The sequence below is a fragment of the Camelina sativa genome, chromosome 14 (genome assembly GCF_000633955.1).
Source record: "Camelina sativa cultivar DH55 chromosome 14, Cs, whole genome shotgun sequence".
In the NCBI taxonomy this organism is placed as follows: Eukaryota; Viridiplantae; Streptophyta; class Magnoliopsida; order Brassicales; family Brassicaceae; genus Camelina; species Camelina sativa.
In genome coordinates this window covers 23,234,706-23,246,015 of record NC_025698.1, presented here as the reverse complement: position 1 = coordinate 23,246,015, position 11,310 = coordinate 23,234,706, and the positions used below count along the sequence as shown (strand labels likewise).

Genomic DNA, 11,310 nt, shown 5'->3' with positions numbered 1-11,310 from the left:
TTTTTTTTTTTTTTTTTTTTTTTTTTTCCACGGCTGCGGAGACTAAACTCTGTTGGTGTTTGTCTGTTCTAGTCCAGTGGAGAAACGTTTGATTGAGGAGGTTCGAAAGAATGATATTTCGATTATTGTTGGTGAAACCGGTAGTGGCTATCTCTATTTTGCTCGGAACCAAGTTAATTGATGTTCTGTGTATTTTTTTTTCTCTTTTTTTCGCTCACGAAGAATTGCCTCAGTTCGTATACAATGCTGGATTCTGTCGGGAGGGAAAGATGATTGGCTTTTACTTTGGTGGACGTGAGGTTCCTGGGCAGTGCTTTCGTCTTTATCCGGAGTGGGAATTTGAGAGACTCGAAGATATTCAACTAAACCAGAGATCAAGAGATGCAATCTCTCAAATATAATTTTGCAGCTGACGGCTCTGGGAACTAATGATATAGTTGGATTTAGATAAACCTTCAAGGTACTTCCTTTGTTGTGGATATCTCTGTCATTCTCTTATACTTGAGAATATCGGTCACTGATTTGGTATGTTGGTTGCTATAACTAAAGTCTTTTAATTCTTTTTGGGAAGTTTGACTCTCATAGCTGAAGCATTTATTCTCTAATGGTCTTTCATAAACACTTTGTTGATCAAGATTGTCATCTGATGTTAAACAGTGGTGAGGAAAACCACGGGATGACGGTTGGAGTTTGCTCTAGAAGTAGCGATGTTGCTGAGCCTATGTTAAAGCCTCAGTGGTACGTGAGTTGCAACGTGATGGCAACGGAGGCTCTTGATGTTGCAGCAGTACTCTGCTGAATTGAGAAGATGGCTAGAGAACATATGCGACTGGTGCATCTCGAGACAGCTTTGAATACCGGCATGATACGCCGCTCTAGAAGAAGACGATCACCTTAAGGAAGCAGGTGCCTACGACGACCAAGAAACGAGGAAGATGCTTCCGTTATCCGTTTTGGGGTGGCCAGATGAAACCGAGGACTTCAATGGGTCTGATTAGTAACATAATGGAGCTCAACTCGGATTGGAACACCACGACCTCTTGTTGCTTCTCCGATATACACTCTACCTATATCCACCATTGGTATGATCTCACTTGGTCAGGTGCAATTAGAAACCCACTCTCAAAACCGCTACTAGAAACTGCTCTTTCTCCTTTATCTTTCTCTTTGTTCTCCTTTTCCTCAGTCTGGTCACAACACCACCAGCTCCGATCTGCAGCTGATGAACTTGCCACTGCCTCACCACCGCCATGGATCAGTCTCACCTTTGTTGCCGTTCATCCGATGTCAAAGTTATTATAACTATGCCACTCCAAAGTCCAACCACAATGTATATCACCATTAAAATCTAAATTTTGTTCTGATGTGGAATCTACCAACCAAGCGTTAGGGGGTTTCTCAGAAAACAGTTTGAAGTAAAAATCAAAAATCCCATGAAATTTCAAAGAGTTTTTAATAAGTATTATATTTTGTACAGTCCCTTTATCCCGTATGCTACAACTCTTCTCCTGCTAAAGTGCTAATGTATTATATATTATACTTTACAGCTCTCAAGATGTCTCGATTTTAATCAGAAATATCCGATAGAGAAGATGAATAATCCCCTTCAATATATCAGTTGCTTTCGTAGTGGTTACAGGAAATTATTTTGTTCTAAACTAAACTAGTGTTTAATAAATATATTGATGAGTGTTGCTCGTTTAAAATAAAAACAATAAAACGCACCATATAACACACTAATTATTTTATTGATTACTTAAAATTACTACTGACATGATGAAGGAAGAAAGACCCATACAACAGACAGAACAATAAAACGCACTATATAACACACTAATTATTTTATTGATTACTTAAAATTACGACGACATGACGAAGGTAGCCATATTTCGAATTATCACATTCAATTTTCTCACACTCGAAATAAGGCTACCATGAAACCAAATACGGATTTTGGAAGTGACAAGAAGGAAACCGAAGAAAAGAAGGCCGGCCGGTTCAGAAGGAAAAAAAAAGAGTGATGTTCCTATGAACAGACCTTCTTTTTCTCTTCCCTTCTTGTCACTTCCAAAATCCGTATTTGGTTCTTTGGTAGCCATATTTCGAATGTGAGAGAATTGAAACATGTTTGGATGTGAGAAGTGAAGAAATGTTTGAGTGATGTGTAATATTTATAAGCAAAATAAAATTGAGTGATGTCATCGTAGATATGATGACATCAGCTGAGTGACCTCATCGTAGAAATGATGATGTCATATGAGTGATCTCATCGTAAAAATGATGATGTCATATGAGTGATCTCATCGTAAAAATGATGATGTCATCTAAGTGATGTGAACCCAAAATTAGATGATGCAGCTACACCTACCATTTACATATATTGCCTAGCCAAATAGTGATTGGTCTGATTCCACTTCTAGATATGCTCTAAATGAGATAAGAATGTATTCCAAATAGTCGTTTGGCTGGAAGAATTGATCTTTTGACTTCGTTCGTGTTGAAAAAGACTTAAAGATGTTCTTGGATGGTGATCATATCAATATATCACTATTAAAATCTAAATTGTGTTCTGATGTGGAATCTACCAACCAAGCGTTAGGGGGTTTGGGTTTCTCAGAAAAAAGTTTGAAGTAAAATATCAAAATCCCATGAATTTTAAAAGAGTTTTTAATAAGTATTATATTGTGCACAGTCCCTTTATCCCGTATGCTACAACTCTTCTCCTGCTAATGTATTATATATTAACTCGACCTCTATTTATTCACATGGTATTGATACTTTACAGATCTCAAGATGTCTGGATTTTCATCAGAAATATCCGATAGAGAAGATGAATAATCCCCTTCAATATATCATTGCTACTTAATGCGTTCTCCCACTGGAGAAGTTATTTTTGGAGAAGAAACAATGCGTTTTTGGGATCTGCGTGCTCTCTGGTTAGAACTTTAAGGGGTCCTAACGGTTTGGAAGTCTTTCCAGAGTCTGTTGAATAATTTTTATGGATTCTGTCATTTCGCTAAGTCATACTAAATAACGAGCTAATGAATCTCTTTGTTTTAGTGTTTAATAAAATCGAAAAATTTCTCACCAAAAAAATGAAAAAAAATTCCCGCCAAAAATATTGTTCATCTAAGGATAAAATGATCATTAAAAATTAAAAGAGGGCAAAAAATGAAAATGGCCAAAAAGGGATATTTTTGAAAAGGGATATATCAAAGGGGTATTTTTAACAAATTCTCAATTTAAAATTAGAAGTAGTATTATTTTTTATATACATACAAGATTAGGACCGCACGATGTGCGAGTTTTAAAATAATTTAATAAAATTAAAATTTTTAAAAATATAGAAATAGTTTTTTTATAAGTGAAATAGATTTTCTGAAAATAAATAGATAAATATTTTTAGTTAGAGAGATTTTTTTACTTTAATACACTAATTTATATTTTAATATTTTAAATTTATTATTACAATTCTTACAATAACCTAAAGCTAAATTAGTGACCACCAAAATATTTTTCAAACATTAACCATTACGAATATTATTATTGTCAAATTTCAAAAACGTTCAACAACATATTCACAAAATGTTTTACATGCAATCAACCGATCAAAGCGTCATCTTTGTTAACATCCACTTACAAAATTAATCTATGTTTTACCACTAATAATGTGTTCTTACACCCTAAAATATTTTATTATAAAAATATGCTCTTTATCACCACTTATAAAATGTATCTCTAAACAAATTAAACCAATTTTTGTCTCTTTACTTTCACTTTGACGTAGTTTCTTTTCACCAGCAAAATTTTTAGTGACAGTTTGTTTAATCACTAAATTGTTTACTCAAAAAATATTTTGGAGGAAAAAGATAAGAAAAAATATCTACACGATTGCAATGAGTTTATGACCAACCCAATAAAATTTGAGAAATTAAAAGAGAGATAAAAAAAATTAAAAATTATAACCACGATGATATAGGAGTCTTAGGTAATTTGTAGATATAAAATATAAACTAAAATAAAAAATTCTAAAAATAGTACGACACAAGAAATTTAAAATATTTATTTTAAAGGGAATAAATAAATAAAGATCTTACATATCTTTAACTGAAAAATAAAAAAGAAACTCAAAATAATATAAAATTTTTATTTTAAAATATCACGAATTTATAATAAAAAATCATATTTAACTAAATAATATAACTAAAATCTAAAAATGCTACAACATAATCAAATTAAAATATTAAAAAGAAGGAATAAACAAATATTAATAGTACATAGATTCGTTATCCAAAATTGTATAAGACAAATAGAATAAAAGTATGACAACCCGTCCCGTGGACCCCACTAGCCCCCCGCTAGCTTGCCCCCATAGATCCCAAGCTGGCTCTGCAGGGCATTGATCCTAACCCCTCACTGTGGATATCCTAATTCTCCAGTAGGTTATTGGTGCACCATGCGTTCCTCGAACTCTGGTCCCCACCCTTTAACAATCTTCCCACATGACAAGTTGTCACCAATTGATCTGCAGGTCATCAATTATTCTCCCAATCGCATTATTAAGATCTCTTTATTATGGTATGAAACTTCAATAACAATTTAGAATATATGAATCTTATAAGGATGTTAAAATGGGTACTAGATTCACACCCACACGTACGTGCGAGATTAATTTCAAAAACTAAGTTTGCTATTAAATTTATAATATATTACATATATGTGGAGTTATGTTTGTAAACATATTTTTTAAAGAATGTTAACATTCATAATTCGAACTCATACCAGTTAAGTATTCGATTTGTTTATAATTTGGTTTAGACTAAAAAAGTGATCAGTTTTGTCTTTGTTATATGTAAAGATAACTATATTAAAAAAAAACAGTAGAGAAAGACGGTATATCTATTTCAGAACAGAAAATAGTAAAATAAAAGTGGTATGTCCCGTCGCGGATATGATTTTCTATCTCATATGTTTTAATCATAATCTACACATTTCATATTATATATTTTAGTTTATCAGAGAAGAAAATAAGTAAGTGTTTCGGATCCTCACATATGTGTGGGTTATATTTGTAGATATAATTAGTTGTATAGGATTATAACATAAAGTTATATTAGCTTGTTATAAAAGTGTGAGAATAAAATAATAATCATTTCACCGTAGAATTTGTTAAAATCGTACTACTGAACCCTTGTCTCCATGCCAAAGAGCGTTGAGGCCACGGTGCCATAGGACAATGACATTAACTCTAACATGATAATTATTACTTATCTATGGTAACTCTCCAAGAGGCCTGCTACCTCCTCTTGGACCTACTGGATCTTCTTAACTGGACTCTAGCCACTTGGGTTTCTCTTTCTCCTTTGGTACTTGTAGAGAATAGGAGGGTGTTGAGCCCCATATGTATCACGATGCCACTTCTTCTCAAGAGTTGTCCAATTCTACACACTTTAGCCATCAAGGTAATATCAATTTTCCTTATTGAGATTCTTTTGTTTGTGTTGCCCATTCATTATACATGTCATGTTGGAAGAGATCTTCTGCTTTCACACCGGGGGAAGACCATCCGGAGCAAGGACCCCAACAGTTTGGAAGATCTCTTGAGAAAGGGTTTTAGCACTGGTGTATCCTATCAATTTACATATCAATTTTACTTCTTCTGATCCCTATTTGCATTTCAGTGGGTTGGTCTGGTATGAGAAGTTATGGGAAAGAGTATATTACAACATTTTTAATTCGTGAATTTCTAATGATCGCTGTGTTTCGCATGCTAGATCTTTTAATATTCTATGTTTTTCCTGAAAGCGTGCAAATCCCTATGTTGTGCGGAGCGGAGTATCTTATATTCGCTGGGAGAAAGCTTTTCCTCTGCAAGGGCCTTGTGGAGTAAACCCCCTACGGGCGGTCGTCCGTCGTCGTAAAGTAGTCCCCGCGAAGATTTCGGGAAGAGGGGTAGTCTTGTGTGTAAGCATAGCATTTCTGGTCGAACCCGCCCAATCCAACTAAGAAGAACCGAACCTGACAAACACATCTTTTTCCTTTTGGGAGGGTACTCCGAGTATAGTGGGTACCTCGTAGGACCTCGACCCGCCTACTCGGGTCTTGTATGGATATGCAGGAAGGGGTGCTCCTAGGTGTGTGTAGGGGTTGTGTTTGTTCGCGAGAATGAATTCCTCGTCAAGTCTGTTTGGGGGGGTGTGGACACACTTGCGCGAATTTAGGTAACGGCTACAAGGGAGAAATCAAAAGGAAACTGTACCTGACCAGGGATGGACGTAAACTCGTAAGCTACCGAGGTTAGGGATAATCGTCCAGTTCTTATTGTGAAACAAAAAAGCCGCCCGCCACAGCAAGCGGGTTGGTTCCTCTATCGTCGCCAGATAGCTCTTGGCGAGGTACTTTTGTCACTCGACTGAAAGGAGAGGAGACCTTAGGATAAGTTGCTAAAACAAAGGGGAGTAGAGGATCGACCCGTTCAGTAGAATTCCGAAGAAAGACTGTTGACAGCTGGTAGAGACATTTCTTTGGCCCCCGTCAAATCAAAAGGAAATGCGGGCAGGTTTAAGCTTGGCAAAGGGTTCGAGAATAGGGTCCTGCCCTTCAGATTCTCAGAATAAAAAAAGAGTTCCAAACCTTTATGCATGCACCTCCGTATAAGTGCTGCGTACAAGTTCCGGCCAGGATAATTGGGAAATATCAAACCCAAAAGAACCGCTCACATCACAGTAGTAGTAGCCTAAAGGCCGTAAGTCGGGTAGCGGCCAAAACATAAGGTAAGGGGCTATTACTTTCACATCTCTCCTTTTGTCGTACTATAAGAAAGAGAGATCCGCTGCGTGAGCAACCCGACTGTGCGTTACATGTGCTCTACAGACTGCACTCCATCTTTCTTCTTAACAAGCCCATTTATCTTTAGATTTTGAAGATGGGCGTTGCGTTCAGTTCGAAAGGTATGGTTTTCAGTATGTCTCTAGATAGGGCGCCCCACTAGTCCGGCTAGAGCTAGTGAGCGGTTCTTTCGGGCGAGAAGCAGGCCGGGCCCTACGGGCGGGCATCTCCCGCAACGAAAGCTGCATAGTTCGCCACCACCCGAAAAGTAAAAGATTAGAGAGTCCAGGCTAAAAATACATGCATAGATAGTGATCTAATGACAAGGGCCGACGACGGAAGCTCGGGACGGAGCCGTATGATGCGGAAGTCTCACGTACGGTTCCCTGAGAAGGGAGTGGCTACCTACTGGAGCTTCGACCAAGCACCCCCGGTCAATTCCGCTTTGAAGCCACCCATTACTCTACTACNGAGATCCGCTGCGTGAGCAACCCGACTGTGCGTTACATGTGCTCTACAGGCCGCACTCCATCTTTCTTCTTAACAAGCCCATTTATCTTTAGATTTTGAAGACGGGCGTTGCGTTCGGTTCGAAAGGTATGGTTTTCAGTATGTCTCTAGATAGGGCGCCCCACTAGTCCGGCTAGAGCTAGTGAGCGGTTCTTTCGGGCGAGAAGCAGGCCGGGCCCTACGGGCGGGCATCTCCCGCAACGAAAGCTGCATAGTTCGCCACCACCCGAAAAGTAAAAGATTAGAGAGTCCAGGCTAAAAATACATGCATAGATAGTGATCTAATGACAAGGGCCGACGACGGAAGCTCGGGACGGAGCCGTATGATGCGGAAGTCTCACGTACGGTTCCCTGAGAAGGGAGTGGCTACCTACTGGAGCTTCGACCAAGCACCCCCGGTCAATTCCGCTTTGGGGCCACCCCTTACTCTACCATTATTATAGGAGTATGGGGTTCGAGACAAAGAAAGATCAAGGCAGCATATCAGTTTTTCCTTTATACTTTACTTGGATCTCTTTTTATGCTATTAGCTATTCTGTTGATTCTTTTCCAAACAGGAACCACCGATTTACAAATATCATTAACCACAGAATTTAGTGAGCGGCGCCAAATCTTTCTATGGATTGCTTCTTTCGCCTCTTTCGCCGTCAAAGTGCCTATGGTACCAGTTCATATTTGGTTACCTGAAGCTCATGTAGAGGCACCTAGGGCAGGATCCGTCATCTTGGCAGGAATTCCTTTAAATTTTGGAACCCACGGGTTTTTAAGATTTTCAATACCCATGTTTCCCGAACCCTATACTCCTATAATAATGGTAGAGTAAGGGAAGTGGTAGGTTTCTTCCCTTTCTATTATGTATGACGCCTGAATCCTTCAGCTACATCTAAAGAATCCCCACAGACTTGATTTAAACCACTATCTAAGATTTTCAATACCCATTTTCAATACCCATGTTTAGCATTATGTCATTCTTACAATTCCTACAAGTGATCCACCTTCCAGTATTTGAAGGAGAGGACTTCGATATATTATATAATATGTTTCTTTCCATTCCTTGTGAGCCATTTATTTCTCCGAAACAAGAGATCAAAGTGATTTTCCTCCTTTTTCCCAATAAGTCGACGGCCTTACACCATTGGGAATGACATGACATGACATGTATAATCAAAGTGATTTTCCTCCAACAGTTTTCCTTCAACAGTCTTTCTCCAACATGACATGACATGACATGATCAAAGTGATTTTCCTCCATTTATTATACATGTACATAGAGTAACAAACAAATGTGGAGATGCATGCTATTGCATCCCTAAGAAGCGTAAGAGGAAGAACAGCAGGAAGGGGAGGGTTGTGGCAAAGGAGGTTGAGAAATTGTCTTGTTTATGGACATGCCATGTGAAGGTACTAGAGGTTTCAGAGTATGGAGGTTTTTTTCAAGAGCTGAAACAGATGAGACGTTTCTTGAGCAAGTTGGAATGTCTTCAAACTGTGAAAGTTGGTCTTGTTGCGGACAAAAGTGAATTCTTGCAACTGCTCACTCTCCCCAGACTTTCATCAAAGTGCAACATCCTGTTCAGCTGACCTTTTCTTCCCTCGTTTTGATATAGCAGAGTGAAATTGTGAAAGTAACTTAACATGAATTTGTGGTTAACCTCATTGGAGTTACCTCTGTTTTCTGAGTTTTTTTAATATGTATGCGTTGTACTTCTTAATACTGTGAAATAAATTACACTCTGATGATCTGAAAATACATAATATCCGGTCTTGCTTATTACACCGGTGTATCGTCTTCTTGCTCATTACACTGGTGTCTCGTCGATGTTAAATTTTGTGACATAATTTTCTCCATACATGATACATGAGGATACTCATTCATAAGTTTTGTGATAACTATTGATACATAGATGTTATGTGACAGGCTTTATGCTATTAAAAAAAAAAAAAATCAAGTCACACTTCGTTCACCAAAAAGAAACATCATGTCACATAAGTACGTAACATTTATCATATTGCATAATGTTGTAAATTATATTACTCCAAGTTCCACACTAATTTTGTAAACGAAATGAGATTTGAATAACACATCTGCAGATAGCACAAAAATTATTTGCCTTAACCTCTATAGTTTTTACTCCTCTAGCTTCACCTCTTTATTTATCTGTGTCCCTTACAACAATATTTGACACGATTCAGTAGCATTTGCGATAGATAACAAAACCTTGCCAAAAGAAAGACAGGTTCAGATCAAACTAATGGTAACATCCTCCCAAAAGGTCACTGGCAGCTCTGGTGATACCGGCATGGTCGCAACGCATTGGAACTGTACCAAAAGAAGCAACAGTACGTTAATTATAAAGAATGCTACTAATTATTCAAATGAAATTTCATTAACTGTAATGTTAATTACCTTTTGGTGCTTGTATTTATTTCTAATAGCTTGTAGAGCACCTCCTCTTCTGCTCAGATACAAGTCATGTATGATTCCAACGCACTCTTGTAGATCAGCTGCTTTGTACTTTGTGTATTCTTCAAACATTTGATTCTGTTTTTACAAACATAGATCATTAGTGTTCTCATTCAAAGGAGTGACTTAAAATAAATAAGAACCTAAAAGAGATTGAGACAAAAATGCTTACCCAAGGTTGTTGTTTGGGACGGATGATGAATCGAGCGAGAAAGACAGCAGAAGCAGCCAACATAGATGGCAAAAACCTCACGCAACTATAATCTAACATACTCAGTTCTGATAGATAGCAACAAAGAGGCTCGAGCTGCAAGTGTGGCACTTTGAAATCTTCTTGCGCAACCCTTATGAACCGTCTGCACAAGCCCAACAATAAGAAGGTCAAAAACACACACAACACGATACGACCAGATCAGTAATAATCAGTAAAGACATTGTTTTCTTCACAACACTAACCTTAGAAAAGTATAGATCGTAGGCCTTCCTAATTCAAACTGAAGTGCAGGAAGTATATCTTCTTCCATCTTCAACACATCTTGTTTTGTATAAGTATTAGCCGTAATGTAACAAAAATCTTCCAGTTTAGGGCGACTTCTCTCTTCATACTTCCTATTTATATCAAATGCCAAAAGAAGAAGAAGAAACTCAATTAACTTCAACAAGACAATGAGTACGTAGCAAAAAGTTAAGAATAACACAAAGAGGATGAAAAGATGCTTACGAAGCAATAAGCATCGCAGAAACACCCACTAGCTGAAGCCTTTGCATGTTGACAGTCTTTAAGGAAAAGAATCTATCAATGTGTGAGACAGTGAGATAGAGTGTTTCAGACCCGAGGTTGTACTTCGCAGCAACTTCCACTAACCAGTCTACCAAAACACCTCTCGCGCTTGGTGTTACATCTTGTTGAACCTTTTCAATGTAGTCATGTAAAGGTCTTAGCTTTGGCTTTACCTGAATCACCAAACCAAAAAAATATATATCTTCAGAACAAATCCACAAATAAGATTAATGTTCTAAGTCCAAACAGAGAACAATCTTAGAAACTATTCAGACAAAAATCACTAAATTGACCTAATGAAACTAGTCGATTTTATAAGTCCAAACAGAGAACAATCTTTAGAAACTATTCAGACCAAAAATCACTAAATTGATATACTACCTCCAATTCACGGAGATACTCATAGATATCTGAGACATAAAGTCCACACATCTGTGGATCATCAGATTTAGCGTCAATGTCAGAGCCTGAATGAATGGTCTCTTGCAATGCAAGTAGCCTATGGCGAAGCTCCGTCGACTCACCCGTGGAAGCATCTCGACGCTGTCCTTGAGCGTTATCGTAGGCATGGATCTGTTTGTTCTTCACTGCAGGCAACATATTGTCGAAGAAGAACAACAACAAATCATAAACGAACTCTCTATTTATTTATAGAGTAGGCTCTATCCTTTTAAAGCGAAGCAAAAAAAAAAAAAAAAAAAAAAAAAAAAAAAAAAAAAAAAAAAAA

The 11,310-nt window shown here is 37.5% G+C and overlaps 1 protein-coding gene and 1 long non-coding RNA gene across 3 annotated transcripts in view; one reads left to right on the top strand and one right to left on the bottom strand.

Moving 5' to 3' along the window:
• Positions 1–1,476, top strand: part of LOC104742233 — a 2,376-nt gene extending 900 nt beyond the window's left edge. The window contains exons 3-4 of one of the 2 annotated variants that reach the window (XR_002035055.1): positions 78–460; positions 658–1,476. This is a non-coding gene — a long non-coding RNA (uncharacterized LOC104742233). Of the gene's footprint in view, positions 1–72; positions 461–657 lie in introns of both variants that reach the window. The other variant, XR_760485.1, reaches the window with a different exon arrangement.
• LOC104743897 (cyclin-A3-3-like) lies at positions 9,578–11,183 on the bottom strand. The gene is made up of 6 exons (XM_010464929.1): positions 10,965–11,183; positions 10,524–10,756; positions 10,259–10,411; positions 9,975–10,158; positions 9,746–9,880; positions 9,578–9,658 (listed from the first exon to the last, which is right to left on the bottom strand). The coding sequence occupies exons 1-6, from the start codon at positions 11,181–11,183 to the stop codon at positions 9,578–9,580; spliced, it is 1,005 nt and encodes a 334-aa protein (XP_010463231.1).

What these genes read in the sequence shown, in the direction of transcription:
- LOC104743897 (XM_010464929.1), bottom strand. Translation starts at nt 11,183, where the DNA reads ATGTTGCCTGCAGTGAAGAACAAACAGATCCATGCCTACGATAACGCT. An exon ending in AGTATCTCCGTGAATTGGAG is followed by an intron (nt 10,757 to 10,964) that starts GTAGTATATCAA and finishes TTGGTGATTCAG; the next exon opens with GTAAAGCCAAAGCTAAGACC. An exon ending in TCTGCGATGCTTATTGCTTC is followed by an intron (nt 10,412 to 10,523) that starts GTAAGCATCTTT and finishes TGATATAAATAG; the next exon opens with GAAGTATGAAGAGAGAAGTC.